Here is an 18,116-nt window from a genome sequence, read left to right as displayed (position 1 = left end):
TTTTGGAGTGAAGTCTGCTGTATGTATGATATGTTTTATAGACTTACAGAAGAGAAACTGCATTTCCAATGTGCTTCACGCTTAATTTAATTAACTCCATTATCCATTATGTTGGATGGTTGATGAAAAAAAGTCTGGGAAAATGAGAGTTCTGAACTGTCATCACAGAGAGAATACGTGTGTTGCTGTGAAGGAGGAGCAAAGAACATTGTTAGACCCCAGCCTTCATTCTTGGTTCCATGGATTCTTAACCAGGTACAGTCAACGCAGAGTGAACAGGAAGGCATCAGAAAGCCATCTACAGTCTAATGACTGACAACATCCAAGCTGTGCAACTGGGAAGCCCTACCACAGTGACCTGATGGCTGAAAGAAATGAGAAAAGGACACACTAAGTTCTTGAGGTATGGTGTTCATTCCTATATTGCAGTTGCACTTGATTCTTGATCCTTAGGTTAATCAGTGCCTATATGAAAGTATATTAGGTCATGGGAAACGTTATTTTTTCAGGAAGCCACTGTTAAAAAATAATCGTGTAGTAGAAATATGAAAAGGTAATCCTAAAATAATGGGCTTATTTAAAAAAAACACAAAGAAAGGCACAAGTTTATAATCGGTTATAATGCTTCTGGTCTGTCCATCAAACCCCTGTCCATCAAAATAAGATACCATTTCCTCTAAGCAATCTCTTCAGTTAACAAGCGTTTCCGAAATATATGAAGTCATACGTCCATGGTGAGTTTTCACATTACCAAGAGAGTTGGGAATACGTTTGTAGCATGACTACAACAAGTAAGAACGCAAAATAAAACAAGTAATGATATGGGGAAGAAGTGAAAGAAATCAGACAGGAATATAATTAGAGTTGTTCTCAAAAGGCCTGGGAACATACACTCTACCTATTCTGACATTATCATACATGTAAGAAGATGGCCAATGAAAGCTAGTGAACATACAGCATGTCAAAAGACTGCTGTCCTATGCTTGCAGTTAAAGATTGAGCAAAAGAAAGGCCTCTCATTAGAACCTTCTCACACAGTGAAGCCCCACAATGAATTACTTGGGGGAGGGCTTGGGTAGGGGAAGCCGAATATTTGCATGTGGCAGCTGGTAACCCTATCTAGACTGCTACCATGTCATGACCCTGATCCGTTACAGGCAAGGTCCTGTCAAGAAGGCAGTAAGCAGCTGCATCGAAGTATCCCAACAATGAAGCAATCACATAATGAATAAATCAATAAGCAGCTATAAAGAATCAATTAACCTTGTGGTACCAATTCGACACTCAAGCAACGCCATCCCCCCGGCCCAACGACTGCTCATTAGAATCAGTAGCCCCATTCTACCTTCCTGATTATCTGGTATATTACTAGCAGATGGCTTCTGCTCCTGGTAAAAGACTAAAGTCTTCTTCACATTTTACTACTTATTAAAGACTGGCTAATTTTTATCTTCAGAAGGGGTTTTCCATTTTTTCTGTTAACTAATAATGACCTGTGGGATAACAAATGGCTCTTAACAAAAGTTCAACTACACAGCAAAGCAGGAAATCAAACCATCAACCGTACAGACGTGTACAGTGAATCTGTAACTTTTAATTTACTTACAGTTTTGGTAAATTGAACAATTTATCTTTAATTGTGACTTCTTTTTTCATGGACACTCACAGTATAGAAAAAGTGGATGATAGTGAGGAAAATAAATGGGAAGTATACGGTTCATTTTATCAAAGAATGTCATTTTCTGAACTGGCTTTCCATTAAATAATTGCAAGTAGCCAAAGCCCATCATGAAAATATCTGGCACAAGGCAGGAAGAAGCCCTGTATTGGGTGGCACTTGACTGCAGGGTACACTCACTCACATGCCCACGACTTGCAACTTGGGCTTACGTCCACACTAGCAAGTTTTCATTTTAAAATTGAGTTTTTAAACGAAAACGATCTCTGTCCACACTGGAGTTTTCGCTTGTGATGTGTAGGTCACAGACTTGCATAAGACAGGAGAAGGCAAGTCCAGTTTTCCAAAAAAAAAAAAAAACGGCTTTATTATTGTCAAGACAGGAACATTCTCAAAACATTTATTCAAACAGAAGCTGTCACTCAAACACACGCAGCATGCAAGCAGAGACGAGGAAGTTGTCCTGCATCCGTTCCCTTCGCAGATCAAAAGAACAGATAGCCTTCATCCACAAGCGAGGAGACAGAAAGTGAGCACAGGGCCAGGACAGTGGTCGGTTTTAAACGTTCACCGTGTCAACCAGTAGGTAACAGACGCATCACGCGGGAAGTGTGTGAACTTGCAGTTGCACCAGCAGCAGACAACCAGTCCCTGCCTGTGTTAAGAGAGCGTGGCACAAAGTGCAGTTGGGGGTTTTTTTGGGGTATCAAAAATCTCACAGCATTATTTACAAAAGGATCGAAGTCCATAGTGATGTGCATATGACATAGGCCTTCATCCTTGACTGAGCACACGTGCATCAAGTAGTGAAAAATTCATCAAAATTAGCCAGGAGTCCGGTGTGCTTTATGTGCTTTCAAAGCTGTGAACATGCACAAGACAGATATTGGATTCACAGCATATAGAAAAAGGACAAGTTCTTAAAGGAGCTGCAGCGAATTGTCCCTCGCATCACATCAATGCTCTGATTACAGTTGAAAGTAACAGTCATCAGAAATGACAAAGGTTATCCTGTCATTAAAGAGACAAACAGCAAATTTTGAACTCACACTTAAAGAAAAAAAGCGAGCAGCTCTGTGTTCATTTGCAAGAGGACTGATAATAAGCAATCCACAGCAATTGGAGCAAACAACATTTGTAAAACAAACTCAATGGAGAAAATGTCTATATCATCACTTTACTGCACAGTGCTGTCCGGTAATATTGTGAGCTTGACTGTGTTCTACACCCATCCACTTTGTTAAGTGCCTAATTATTTATTTTGCATCAGAAAGCGTTCCTTCTTACTGAATAGGTTAAGTTGAAGTAATAAACATTGGTTACAGGCTGTCAAATGAGTTATTTAAAATTTGATTTTTATGGGGCACTGGATATTTCACTACAACAGTAACACTGTTGGCCACTGGAGCGACCTGTAAATTATTTGCCTTTTGCACACGTAAGCAGCATTCAAACTCGACAAAACACAATTAGCTGTTTACAGGCAAGCAGCACAAGAAGTGCCATGAAAAGCAACTCTTCTATATCGGAATCATCTTTGGAAGGGTGACTAATCGGTGAATGTGACGATGTAATGAGTAGAATCCAATCAAGGAAGGCCCTCGAAACAAGCAAAACAGTGTTGCTAGGTCTGAGATTTTCCCTCCCAGTTGGGTCCATGAGAAAAAAAAAAGTGCTTTCACAGGTGATGCTTTTTTGGGCTACTTTAAAAAAAAAAAAAAACAATGCAGTATTTTGGGTTATTTTTCAACTCCCGTCCTCCGCATTATTACCATGTTTTTAATCCATCTTGGTATTCATTGCAAAATCCCAGAGGGGTAGCCTACCCCAGGCTTCGAAGGTATGCACCTAATCCTCTCATTCTTGACGCCAGCCCCCACTTTCCAGTATGTCATTTTGTCTACGTCAGGTATTGGGCTATTTTTTTGGGCAAATTTACAATTTTTAATGTGTGGACAAAAGGTGGAAACAGAGACAAATCTCTGTGTTTTTAAATTCACAACTTCAGGGCGTTTGTGGAAACCAAGAGTTGAATACGGGTCTTTGGAATGAGGTCACAGTAATGCTACCCACTGTGTCACTTATCATGCTTCCCCAGTAGTATTCATCTCCTTTTAAAAATCATATTGCTTTTAAAGATTAGCCCATGCCTGGCGTATTTATAAAATTAACAAAGAGACTACATGGTGATTCATTTACAATATTAAGCCAAAGAGCTGTTAGTCAGAAGTCCGCGTTATTATCCTTTTACTATACAAGTGCTAGGCATGAATGAGTTTAAGTATTACCAATTGTTTCCACTTCATTAGAAGAGCAACAGCTTCTTTCTGTATTAAAAGCAAAGAGATGTATTTACTGAACCCTGGTACCAACTAAGCTCATTTGCAGTATTTGGCAAAATAGGTAGCCATTTATTTTATTTAATTATGATGATCCCGTTCAGCTCTGGTGTGGGGCCCCTTCATTTACTTAAAACATATCCAAAACATTTGCTTTGAAGGATAATGAAATACCACTATTCAAATCTTATTCAAGTTAGCAATGCGACAACTTAATTTTAGTGATATTGGAAGATGTTTAACAGGATAATAAATTTAAAAAGAAGCATAACCGCCAATCAAAAAAAACGCATTCTACCAAGGCAGATGGAGCTCACTACTTGGATCCTTTAAGGTAAAACACACAGTCATGTCAGAGCTTTCACAGGCTGAAAGAAACGGCCAACAAATTGAGTCCCAGTGTAATGTTTAAAGGCTTGGCAGCAGGGAGCAATCTGACTTTAATAACCACGTTTGTCTGCCTCAAAAAATGTGTTATGCAAACATGCCCATGGCAAGAAGCGGACATTGCAACGGCCTGACAGTTATCTGTCAGGTAAAATAAGTAGCTGATATTTACAAATGAAGAACCACCTGACAGTCAGTGCTACACAGGCCAGCTGCTTTTGGATGTTTTTTCCATGAACATTTCTTATTTATTAAGTGGCAGTTTGAAATTCTGCAGGACCCTTCTGCCAGAATGCAGTGATTTCACACACAGCTATCTTTAATTTATGTTAAAATGACACAGTCAATGTTAGATAGGTGCCCTGCAGAAACACCAGACTGAGGGCTTTCACAGTGCAGCAGCACTTCATACACAAGCCGAGCAACAGAACATGCCCCCTGCACCCCCGGCAGTAACAGTCACCACTTTACATAAATAACACTTTTTTATTCAGCATTGGTTCTTCCATCAGCTAGCAGCAAAACTGCTTATTGCTTTCTACATATGGGGAAAAAAACAGAATTCTGGTTTCTTTACTGTTGGACAGCCTATCACATCCATGTTGTTAGGGCCTTAAACTCATTGGAGAGTATTCTTGAAAGATTTGCTGCATCATGCAAGGAGCAAAGAGCATAGCGTTATTACTGTGCTGCTACATTCACAACTCATTAGAACATTACAACACTCTAGACGAGAACAGGCCATTCAGCCCAACAAAGCTCGCCAGTCCTATCCACTTATTTCCTCCAAAAAAGCATCAAGTCGAGTTTTGAAAGTCCCTAAAGTCCTACTGTCAACCACACTACTTGGTAGCTTATTCCAAGTGTCTATGGTTCTCTGTGCAAAGAAAATCTTCCTAATGTTTGTGTGAAATGTAACCTTAACAAGTTTCCAACTGTGTCCCTTTGTTCTTGATGAACTCATTTTAAAATAACAGTCTCAATCCACTGTACTAATTTCCTTCTTAACACTTCAATCGTGTCACCTCTTAATCTTCTTTTGCTTAAACTAAAAGGGCTCAGCTCTTTTAATCTTTCCTCATAATTCATCCTCTGTTGCCTTAGAATCAGCCTAGTCGCTCTTCTCTGGACTCATGCGTTCAGATCCTGGACTGGCCACTCATTTTCAAAAGTCAAAGTCAAAGTGAACTTTATTGTCATCTCAGCCATATACAAGTATACAGATAGACGAAATTGCGAAGCTCAGGGTCCACAGTGTAACAACATGACATGCAAATAATAAATTAAAAATAGAATTTAAAATTAAAACACAAACAAGACAAGACAAGACATTGTGCAAAGACAAGACAAAGAAGTAGCATCGATATTGATGTGTAAGATATGTAATATAATAAATAAATAATAGATATAGATAATACAGAAATTATCAGTGTATGATAATAGTTGTTTAAGACATGTGTAGACAATGACAGGTCAGAATGTTTCACAGCAAAAGGATATCAAGAGTGTGTCAAAATCCTTAAAGGTCAGTATGAGATTTTCAGTTCTTCTCTACATGCACACTCGTCTTTGCCGGACAGTGGCTTTTATGTATAAAAGTTCTGTTTTTAGAGGTAGTTGAGGCTGTGTGGAAGATCCCAGGGGGCAGCCTGGTGTTAAGGAGTCTAACAGCTTGGGGGTAAAACCTCTCCTGCAGCCTGGCAGATCTGGTTTTGATGCTGCAGTATCTTCTCTTGGATGGCAGAAGGGTGAAAAGTCCATGTGAGGGGTGTAAGGGGTCCTGTACAATGCTGCAGGCCTTGCGGACACTGCGTTTGTAAAATATGTCCTGTAGTGAAGGGAGAGGCACCCCAATAATGTTCTTTGCTGTCTTCACTATCCTTTGCAGGCACTTGCGATCGGATATGTTGCAGTTGCCATACAAGACAGTGATGCAGCTGGTCAGAACACTCTCAATGGTACCTCTGTAGAAAAATGGTGAGGATGGCATGGGGAAGACATGCTCGCTTCAGGAAGTGTAGTCTCAGCTGGGCTTTCTTGATTAGTGATGAGGTGTTATGTGTCCACGTAAGTTCCTCAGTTATGTGCACACCAAGGAACTTGGTACTCCTAACAGTCTCCACATCTAAACCGTTGATGCTGAGTGGGATGTGGGCACGATGTGATTTTCTGAAGTCCACAATTATCTCTTTTGTCTTGTCGACATTGAGAGATAGATTGTTGTTTTCACACCATGCAGACAGCCGTTCCACCTCATCTCTGTATGCTGTTTTATCATCCCTGCTTATCAGTCCCAGCACTGTTGTATCATCCGCAGACTTGATGATGTGGTTGGTGTTGTGCGTGGCTGTGCAGTTTTGAGTCAGCAGGGTGAACAGCAGTGGACTAAGCACGCAGCCCTGCGGTGCTCCAGTGCTCAGTGTGATGTTGCTGGAAGTGTTGCAGCCCATCCGAACTGACTGGGGCCTCTCTGTCAAGAAGTCCAGGATCCAGTTGCAGAGGGTGGTGTTTAGGCCCAACCTGCTCAGTTTTACAACCAGCTTTTGAGGGATGATTGTGTTGAAAGCAGAGCTAAAGTCTATGAATAGCATCCTGACATATGTGTCTTTTTTATCCAGATGTGTCAGGGAGAGGTGAAGGGCAGAGCATATGGCATCCTCAGTTGACCTGTTTGAGCGGTATGCAAACTGAAGAGGGTCAAGGGAGGCAGGGCGATTGGTCTTTATGTGTGACATGAGTAACCTTTCGAAGCACTTCATTATGATTGGCGTGAGTGCAACTGGTTGGTATTTGAACAATGCTGTACATCCTCTCTCTGACTTAACAACACTGAAGACTTTCAGCCAAAGAATTATTCAAAGTGTGTCTAGAAGTGTGACGGGGGCTATTTGATACAAACAGCAATACGTCTGACCGGGAAGCTATAGTGTGAGTACATATATTTTATTTAACGAGTCTCGGGAAAATGCCAGATTTCTCCCTGGGGACAAATAACGTTATATATGTGTTCATGTACAATGAATCAGTACACCCTGCAGTGGTACAATGTAATCAAGCAATAATGATTAAAATGTTAATTTCAAAAATGACACACTTGTATGTGTAACAAACGCCATAACACTAAACGACACATAAGCATTACTGATACTACTCGATGGACCAAGTTGTGTGCACACTCTGCAAGTTTCCACTGCCTCTGAATAGCAGTTTCTTTGGATGACGTTCTTCCAAGCAAGGACTGGACAGTTTGTGCACTTAGTTACAGTGCCTTTTTGGCATAATGTCCCATTTGAGACCTTCAGTCAAAAGCACAAAAAGGAATGGCATTGAAGATGGATGTCATTTTGAAACTCAATGTAACTTCTAGCAGGTTTCACTCATTTCAGATTTAACCCCAAAGAATAAAGAAGAGCTGGCAACTTTAAAGAGTTAAACTGTCAGATAGAAGCAATTTGTTATCCTGATGCTTTTGCTCAGATGGTGACCTCCGCTTCTTTCCCAGCATTCTCAACTTCCGCATCCACATGCCTCAGGTTTTCAATATGTGTGGTTACACTTTGTTACAATTCAGTTTCATAAGAAGTTGCAAAATGTAGTCTTTCATTTATCTATTTTTTGGTTACTATTTGCAGTGAAGCACTTTAAATAAAAATTTGCCCTGTTTGTATAAATTAAAAAAAATTCCTGTTTTTAAATAAAAATGCACTTTTTAAAAGAAAAAAAATCCCGTACAGTACCCTATGAGCCAGCCTAACCAGCGCCCCAGATGGTAAAAGCATGTACTATGTTGCTCTTTTTAACTTATTCAAATAAGACGAACACCACGTTGTGCGCCTACTAGTTGAAGAATCACAACAACAGCAGTCTCTTAAAAGTAAGCTGATCACGTAAGTAATAATAAATGAATCAGAACATTTTTGGTGAAAGTATTGCACAACTTGCTGCTTATGTTATGCAGAGATAATACATTTTAGCCTGTGATACCCTTTCTCTCATAATGTTTTTTTGATAAACACGTGTGTACTTGTGAACCCCCCCGACCCCCCATCTCTTATTCTGACCAATAGCTGGCTGCACTTTAGTTGCTGGACAGCTGCTGACCAGGCAGCTAGCAGATTGTATTTTGCAGAGTGGAGCACTGTCAGGAACCATCTAAATATATAAATACAATTTCATTGGAATCAATGACCAGATAAATGAATTATTAAATCAAGTTTCATGTTTGAATGGAGCTTAATTCTTCAATTATTAATAACCTGATGGAGATTAGGATACTGTAATGAAGTCACAAAGTCTCTCTGCTTATGAGTATGCTTTCAAAGTAGCATTTATCCTGGAAAAAAAAGAAACTCTCTAATGTTTACAAAGGGAAATTTCCAAAAATCACCATAACAGTTATAGATGGATGCTGCACAATGACCTTTTATTCATTTTAATTTTGAGCCTTGATGGCTCACATGAATCAGCAGCCCTCTAATTTTTTAACATCTTTTTATCTGTTTGTAGATGGCAGCTTGTTCTCTGAAAAGCAGCCTACTAATGCAATCATAATGATACTGTATAAGAAAGCTCTTGAAATGTTTCTTTGATTTGTGAGTACTTGAAGTGCTTCAGTGGAGGAACAGCCCAGTGCCGATCAGAGCGCCTGATTGAGAGCTCCGCTGCGATCACAGGACTGTCCGAGGGGTCAATTTAAATAAGGAAAACCCAAAGTATCGCTGGGCTTCCAAATTGTGTTAACGAGAAGCAGGGCAATAATGGCGTCCAAGATTTTGCTGGCATCAGTTTTCAAGCTTCATGTTTCATTTTGTTCCCATTTACAAAAAAGGGATGATATACAATGTGGTTCCCTTAGATACCAGTTAATATTATGTCCTATAAAAGAAAGTGACTGCAGCTGAAAAATTAAAGTTATTAATGTGCTCATCATTTCCTTGTCCTTTAGAAACCTAAGCAGTCTGATTATTCGATGATTTCATCTCAGCATGAAAGTGCCCCATGTATTTATTTTTCTTTCAATAAATAAAATACAGGAATAAGGTAACATGCAGGGGATTTGACTGTTAAAAAATGAAACAGTCAAGAACAAAAACGCTTTTGTGTCCAAGATGACCTATCATCTTCTGAATGTGAATGGAATATGTACTGTGCGTATTTTCCTACATGTAAATGTGCGATGGATATCAGTGAGTGTTTAACCGGCGAGTGTGCGTGGGTTGCCTAGACCTACCTGTTTCGCTGCGTATCATAGCGGTGTGTCTTTAAGATGTCATACGGGCTTCAGTGCTACGAAGCTCAACTGACTTTATGAAACAATGCGTCTTTGTCTTTATCTTTGAGCATTTGGCTTGGGCTGTGTAGTGCTCTAATGTCAGGTGGGTGTTCTCTGTGATTGAGGACATGTGCGGATAAATGACTTGTATGGTTTTGCATTGTATATTGTCTACTTAGTGATATTGCGCTGAAACTCTTAAGTGACATAGAAACACGAGAAAATGTTTTGATGGGAAAGTCATCCATCCCTGAATATCTTATCATCATACAGTATGTTCTCCTGCTAAACATTAATGTTTCTAAAACAACGCTGGCTCACATTAAAATGTTTCCATGCCACAGCAATAAGCCACACTTTTAGTCAGTTGATGTGACTTTAGTAGTTACTATAAGAAAACGCGTTCCTTAGCATAGCAATAAAATAAACATTTTACATGTGTTCCATGCACTTATTAATGACCTTACTATAACTGCAATCATTACATTTCTTTATTCCCCTCATCTCTTTTCTGTTGTAACAAAACTTACTTGGGATAACTCATGTAGGGAAATGCAGTCCCACGGAGCTGAAACAACATCAGATTTCTTGAAAAGTAAGACCCGCTTTAGAATTATTATAAAATGAGAGTCCACCTGATATCTGGATTCATGTTTAATGCCTGAAGCTGTTGGTTACAAAAAACATAAGCGTGAACGTTTCAACCCCTATTGTGAGTCTTCTCTTTTAGAAATGGACATACTATTGGAAAACAACTTGACCCGTTACATCAAGCAGTAAATATTTTTCTTGTTGTGTGAGTTTCTTAATAGGGTGGAGGTGTTGTACTGGGGCAACATTCAGTAAAAAAACCAGCGGCTTATGTCCAGTGTTTAAATGTTGTTTGTCACTGCTCCTTTAATAAATATACCCATACCATATATGAAAAGGTGCCAAGCCAGCGACAGACTGCATACGCCCTTTTGGTGTTTTCGCTTTGATGTCTGTTCTAGGTCATGAGTATTTAAAATGTCACCCCACAAAGCACTCTGCATATTCTCAGTCCTCCTGTCAGACGACAGCCCAAAACTCACCCATCGTACCCCTCACCCTTTCACACCACAATTCAACTTCAGCAGTCGACAAGGTGGCAACCTGAGCACATCATTTTGGATAGGGCAGCTTTCTGTTTCATCCCAAAATCTCACGTTACAGTGAGATCACGGTGCTTTTCTTTCTTGGAAATTCTACCATCTGTCATTAAGTTTCTCCCTCCATTTAGCGCTTCTTTAATTACAGACCAGTTTTATCCTGGCATTGCAATCAAATCCGAAAACGGCTTCATTCACCTGTGCACCTTCAATTTCATTGTTCCTTTGTAAAAGTGACAATGACAATAAAGATCTATCTATCTATCTTATAATGACTCTATTGTTTTTTTTAAACACTTTGTGGACTTTGTCTTTCTGGTTTTTTTTTTTATTTTATTTTAAACGTGTAGTGGGTTTTGCTGGCATTGTAATGCCTTATATCTGTATATATGAAAGCTTTTTTGTATATTTATATATCTGTGTTTTGTTTAGTAGTCTTTTCTCAGTTTCACATTCTTTTTCATTATAATGTTAATTCTCTTGGTAGTCATCTTTCTTATTGGTGGGGCAGTAGGGTAGAGATGTCCAAACAAATCTGCTCATACTCCTGTTGAGACCGACTAGTGTGGTGTGGCATCTCAGTCGGCTTTTCAAGTGAGTTTTGTCCGAATGAATTTTATAAGGGATGGGCCATCGATTAGGTTTCCAGCTCTGGCTCCCTGCCTTGGTCACCACATGGATGAATTCATCACCCATAGATGTAAGTGAATGAACAAATACAAAGATAATCTTTTATCAATGTTATCTGAAAGCAACACAACTCTAAGGCAAATTGAATTTTATGGTATCTGCAAAAGGAAAAAAAAAAAACAGGTGGAGGAAATTTCAAGCTGGAAAATTAAAAGAAGAGACACAATATTCTGATGGCTGACATGCTGATGAAGACTTAATGTGGAATTTCCCATATAATTAATTCACTACAGTTGTCCTCATGCCCTCATGGGCACTGAAGCTTTGTTGGTTGATGTTTGCAGACTTATGTGATTTAGTGTATAATCTTATTTTTTTTAAACACAGAGCTACTGTCATCAGTGAATTACAGCCAGCAAAACCAGCACAACCCAAAGAGGAACCACTGGATAAAAATAACTAGAAAATTTGGGGAAGAAAAGATGGCCTCCATGTGAAGATAACACACTCCAGCCACTGACCTCCTCTGCCCAGCATTTTAAGGCCAGCATTCAGTTGTTGAAAGATGACATTAGGGGACGACTGGCTTCATGGACAGACCACTGTGTTTTCTGTTTCCTGGGAACATGACAAACCAACTGTGCAGTACTGCAGGAGCCACGCTACATTATCTGGTCATAGCAGAAAGGTAACATGCATTGGCTCAAAAAACTGCATACATAGAAACATAAAAAAATTTGACAAACGAGAGGTGACCATTTAGTCCATCAAGCCGATTGTTTAGCTAATAGCAAAGCTGTCCTGATAACTCACTCAGATTCATCTTAAAGGTTATCAAGGTTTCTGCTTTAACTACTTGTCTTGGTAGTTTTTCCCGGATCCCACAACTATTTGAACTGCTTCCAGGCTCCAGTTTTAGATGCACTTCCTCTTAATTACCACCGATGTCCTCCAGGACGTGATTCATTTAAGCCGAAAGAATGTTGTTGGATCTACTTTATTACAACCTGACCTAGAATATTTAATGACCAAGTGTTGGCCATTTTAACTTCTGAGGAAGTTGTCTTGTGTTCTTCTAACTACTATCTACACCACATGACACGCCAACACCAGCATTATGAAATTTAAATGTTAGCATTCTGAGGGATTATTTATTGTTTTTCGAGACTTTAAAACTGATGTAAGTAACATTTACACTAAATATCACAGGCTTATGGCACAGTCCTACACTGGATCAGTTACTCACTGATAACATGGCTGTTGAATGCGTTTTGGGATTGTTTTTGTGGGTTCAGGTTCAGGCTAAAAAGATGTAATAAAACAAATGCCAATGTGTCACTCTGCTCTGTAATGCACTGTTCTCCTCTTTTGTTTCTGACACTGTGGCCCAAAGTTTAGTCTATGGAAGCTATACAGATGATAGAGAGGGATAAGAATACTCTTCATTATCTTCTCTGATAGGAAATCCACTTCCCAGGTCGGCAGTCCCAGCATCATTAGTGAACAAAGTACAAAAACATTGAAATATTTCAATAATTTTAAATTAAGTCAAATGTGTGAGAAGAATTACATGTTACAGAAAAATACTTGTTTATGGTTATCAAAATGTATGCACACAATTAAGAATAACTCAGGATCTAAAATATTTGAATTTTCTTTTAATAGCAATTAGCTTTAACATACTGTACTTTTGTAGTAAGGTGAGTGCCATCCCATTCTATGTTAACCTGTTATGCTCTTTAATGGTGACTAGTAAAAACTCATAATCATGTCACACAAGCTGAGTCAACTCTGAAACATAAAACAATTCACTAATATTTTATTTTTCAACCTGAATGAAACCAAACTGAGAAAAATAACAATCTCGGTGAAAGAGAGAAATTTGTTAAAAATCTGGTAATCTATTACCCATTTATTTATTTTTTTTAAAAAAGAGAAATAGACAAGGATAATAGTCAAGTCAAGATAGAGACACTGTAAAAAAAAGTACGGATCAAAAGAGGGCCAGTCGCAGAGGAACAATAACAGACCGGGGGAGTGACGCTGCTCATTTTGAACATATTGCCAAGATAAGTAAGTGGATGGGAAACCACAATCAGATAAAGCTAAAGCAGAGTTGAACAAAGGTGAATGGCCTTGTCATGTGAAACTGTAAGCACTGGAGAAACAACAGGTTATCAAGGAAAGACTATCACAAGTCATGTGGTCATTTTTGCCATGTCAGAGTAAGTAAAATTTAACTAATTGTTTTGGGTACCTTCTGTACAGCTTTGTCACCTATCACTGCGTGGCCAGACACAGGTCGAAATCCATCATTCAGTTTACTGGTGACACCACCAACTTTCAGCCAAGGAATTATTCAGCCGATGTGTGTCAAGAAACACCACCGGGGCTCCTTTATACCAACAGCAATACGCCTCATGGGGACTGTGACCGTTTAGGTAGAACTTTTATTTCTTTTTAAATTTTCTTGCTGTTTAGTCATACTGGTGTGTGTTCAGACCATAGTGTGTGTATTTATTTATTTATTTATTTATTTATTTATTTAAATAGCTTCTGTAAAAAAGGCAAATTTCCTCCTAGGGGTAAAATAATGTTCTCTCTTGTCTTGTCTTGCTTTATCTTATCACGGGCCTGCTTTCCAACAATGACAAGACAGTTTACTTGTTTACCTGATGTGTGTACAGTAAACTATGTTAGTAAATTTAACGGAAAAAATACTGTGGATTGTGAAAGTAAAATGCTTTTTCTGAAAAAAGGGAAAGTTACCTTATGTTCTACTGTAAATTACCTGTATATCTTAAACAATGCATTACAAAATATACTATTGTTTACTGTTCACTGAAAAAAATCGCTGTTAATTTTACAATGTAAAACTGTTAAATCGCGAAGGTCAACAACTGTAGAATGTAAAATAGTAAGGCACTGTTTCTGTAACACCGAAGTTACAATATTTGCATAAGTAAATGCCCCCGTTGTACCATATTGTTCTGGTGAACCACATACCTTTGCACAGTAGGGAAAAAAGCTTAAATTTAGCAGATTTACTTGTCCCTGCGTGCTGCAGGCTTTTTGAGGTCATGGAAGCTGATTTCTGGGGGTTGTATTTGATAAGCTGGTACACCACAAAAGCAAACTTTACTTCTCCACCAGACAATGTGCCATAACTTCCTTAAACACTGAATTCTTTTCAATGTATATAATTAAATGATACAACACGTTTGCTATTCATTGCTGTTACTCTGCGGATGCAGGCTGTATACTAGTACTTGATCCTGTCAACATTTTCTAGTGGTTTAGTGATTGGCAGGATTATTACAGTGCATGGATTTCAGGTTATGGTTAAACGTTCACTTCCATTGTAATATGTAAAGAAAAAAAAACAGTTATGTACTATAAAGTTATACTATAGACCTAAAAATATTGTCATCTTATTTTTTACAGTCAAATTCTGGCAACCACAGCTGCCAGTTTTTTACCGTAAATTTAACATTTTATTTTTATAGTGTATACGAACAAAATCCTCTTATTTCCTACTAAACAAATGTGAATCACCAACAACAGCTCTACTTAATGGAGGCTCTCAGTAAAACAATTCAAATTAGTGCTATTAAGGCATACAAAAAATGCAGTCACAAGCTGAGGAAAGCAATTAAATCTGCAATACATTGTTACTGGGATAAACAGAAAACTGTATATCAGCAAAATGATGGGATTATGGGAAAGTATACAACTGTGGACAGATTAAAAAGGAAAGTCTCATTCAGTCACATTCAAATTTCCCCTTCTGGATAATTGTAACACTTGACATGTTTTGATTGTGAGGAATGAGTACGTGCAGCACCTCATGATTCATCCTTCTCTACTTGTGTCATTGACATAATGGTGATTTTCAGACAAGCCACCTAAATCATCTGGAGTTTTTAATTACGTTGTTAATGCTTCGCTGACAGGTTCTCACCTGCTTCAAAAACACAACCATTACCTCTGGTCAAAGAAAACAAAAGTGCTCTGTCTTGTGAAGTACTGTGCCTTCATACTGGTAGCACCAATTCCCACTTGTTCTGGGACATTTTAAAAATAATATTCCAGATAGCCTATAGTTAGGATATAGCGGGTTAGATAATGGATGGATGGATGGATATTGCAGATAGTTGAGCCATCTCCAGTTTGCATAGTGCACAGAGAATGCCATATCTTCTCCAGTTCATACTATCACAGAACACCTGCAAAATCAAAGCTGTCACACCTGAGAACTGTTTATATACTACTGTATATCGCAGTATTAAACACCACTGGTCACCAAACTTGACTGGGCACTGGGTGTTATCATTTGCCATATTGATCCTCAATGCTGGCATCTCCCAAGGTAGTGCACTGCACACCTACTTGTTTGGCTGTGACTGTTTGGCCAAACTCAGCAACTGCTCCATCCTTCAATTTGCTGATTATCAGGGTTGTCATAAAGGCCAACATAACAATGAGTACAGATTGTAACATTTTTTTTTTAAATGTTCCAGTACTCCTTTTTCATGGTATTGATTCTACAGCCTACATTATGAATGCACTTCCTGTTCACTCGTGCTTTTGACAATTGAGCCTTGTATCCACAGTACCAATGGGCATGGCTCGAGTTGCAGTCCTTTTTCCATCCACTGACAGGCGTCAATAAGATGGCACCATCAGAAGCGTTGGACACTTCACCAGCATGCTTAATCGACAAAGAGGGCAGCCGGAGTGGCGTCTGGAAATACTTCGGCTTTGTGCCAAATGGGGATGGAAAACCACAAGATACATACAGGCCTGTATGCAAGATTTGCTAACATAGAGTACCAACTAAACGGGCTAACACAACCAATGTAGTCAAACACTGGAAGGACTGATATGCAAGTCAATACAAAGAATTTTGAAAGGTAGGAATTTTTATTTCTAAATTATAGAAACATTCAGTATAAGCTTGTAAACTGAATGTGGTGTTTGTTTTTATATTCTGTACTGTTCATTCAGGAGTAACAATCTTTAGCACTACGGCTCCATCACCCCCTTGATTTTTAAATCCTCAACACAAAGAGTGCTGTTGTAGTGCGTTACTTTTTGTAACTTTATTAAATGCAATTTTAAAACTATATTTCATTACATTTACTATATAATGTAAAGCACTATACCTTTTCAGTGTTCATTTGGATAAACAGCGGCGCTGCTCCCCCCCGTGCTCATATACTCAGTAGAAATTGAATTGTGGGGTGGTGACTGAAGTGAAAGATGACTGGAGCTGGCTGACTAAAACTGCCACTTCGGAGATGGGGTCTGAGTGAATGCAGCAGTGTGCTGCTACAAAGTTACAAACACATCGGATTCTGTTTACAAAAAAACACAACATGCACCTTTTGTATTTGCGCAAAGCCTTTTGGTGTGTTAGTCGTCCATTTGTGTGTTACTTTTCTGAACAATTGCATTACTTTGTTTTCTTTAATGTAAGGTTCATTTATTGTTTAAAAAAGATCACAATGATGTTCTTCGCTACTTATTCAGTTAACATTTAATTACATTTCTGTCATTTCATTGTACTACCTCAGTAACTGTATTTGTTTCCATCAATGTAAAAGTCACTGTTGTCCAGATTTGAATATCTTTACTTTTAACCATTCACAGAACTTTACTCTCACCTTTTAACAAAGATTGGACCACTTTAGTTATTTGCATTAAACGATTAAAATGTCTATTATTGTTTCTATCAATGTAAAGATTTTAATACATACAGAACTGCAATTTATTTAAATGATATTTTTAATTGAGTCACATTATATACTGTATTGGGTTTTAAATTTCCATACTTTTTCTTAGTATCGTATCAAGGTTTGAAATTGTGGCATCATGACAACACTATTATAGGCCAAATCATCATCTTACGAGAAGAGATCTGTCTCCTAACACAGTAGTCCCCAATGTCTGCAAGACATCTACTCAAAATGACTCACTCCTGAAACTGCTGTAGGTTTCACAAAGTGTGTTTCATGGGAAACATCTGCTGTTCCCTTCCAACCTTTATCAGCAGAATGAGACATATCCTTCTGAAAATCTGTTCCCTGCTGTCTGCAGCTTAACACAACAGAAGAAGATGATAGATCTGCATCCTAACCAGAATCTTTGTAGGTTTTTATGCTTTTGTTTCCAGAATAACATGAAACCCTTGTGTTGTAAATTCTGCAGCAAAAGGCACACTCTTACCTGTGCGGTAGCCGGTCTGGTTGAGGTACACTGCAAAAGTATGAGGTTCATGCTGTGCCTGCCAGGATGGAGATGAGCAGTTCTCATTGTTGGTATAAGTGTTGTGGTTGTGCACATACTTCCCTGTCAGCATTGAAGAACGAGAAGGACAGCACATTGGCGTGGTCACGAATGCATTGATAAAGTGGGTCCCACCTTGCTCCATGATCCGTCGTGTTTTATTCATGGCCTGCATTGACCCTTTAACAAGAGAAGAAACTTTATTAATACATTTCAGAAAATGGACTTTGAAAGTCAAACATGTCTCACATGGATTTATTCTACATAGCACCTTTCTTCTGAAACTGTGAAGTTTTATAGGCACAGCACACCCGTTTCCATTGCTCTGTGGTTTGGAAAATGCCGGGGCAATGACTTCCTCAGGATTACACAGTGAGTCAGCGGTGGGATGG

At 38.7% G+C, this 18,116-nt stretch overlaps 1 protein-coding gene across 2 annotated transcripts in view; it reads right to left on the bottom strand.

The window, feature by feature from the left end:
• Positions 1 to 18,116, bottom strand: part of sulf2b (sulfatase 2b) — a 368,243-nt gene that overhangs the window by 68,675 nt on the left and 281,452 nt on the right. For both annotated transcript variants that reach the window (XM_028811624.2, XM_028811627.2), the window contains one exon: positions 17,665 to 17,904. In XM_028811624.2, the coding sequence (XP_028667457.2) occupies positions 17,665 to 17,904 (240 nt within the window). The remainder of the gene's footprint in view (positions 1 to 17,664; positions 17,905 to 18,116) is intronic.

The sequence above is a fragment of the Erpetoichthys calabaricus genome, chromosome 10, assembly GCF_900747795.2.
Source record: "Erpetoichthys calabaricus chromosome 10, fErpCal1.3, whole genome shotgun sequence".
NCBI lineage: Eukaryota > Metazoa > Chordata > Cladistia > Polypteriformes > Polypteridae > Erpetoichthys > Erpetoichthys calabaricus.
The sequence above is the reverse complement of the archived record's forward strand: the minus strand, read 5'-3'. Positions and strand labels throughout refer to the sequence as shown.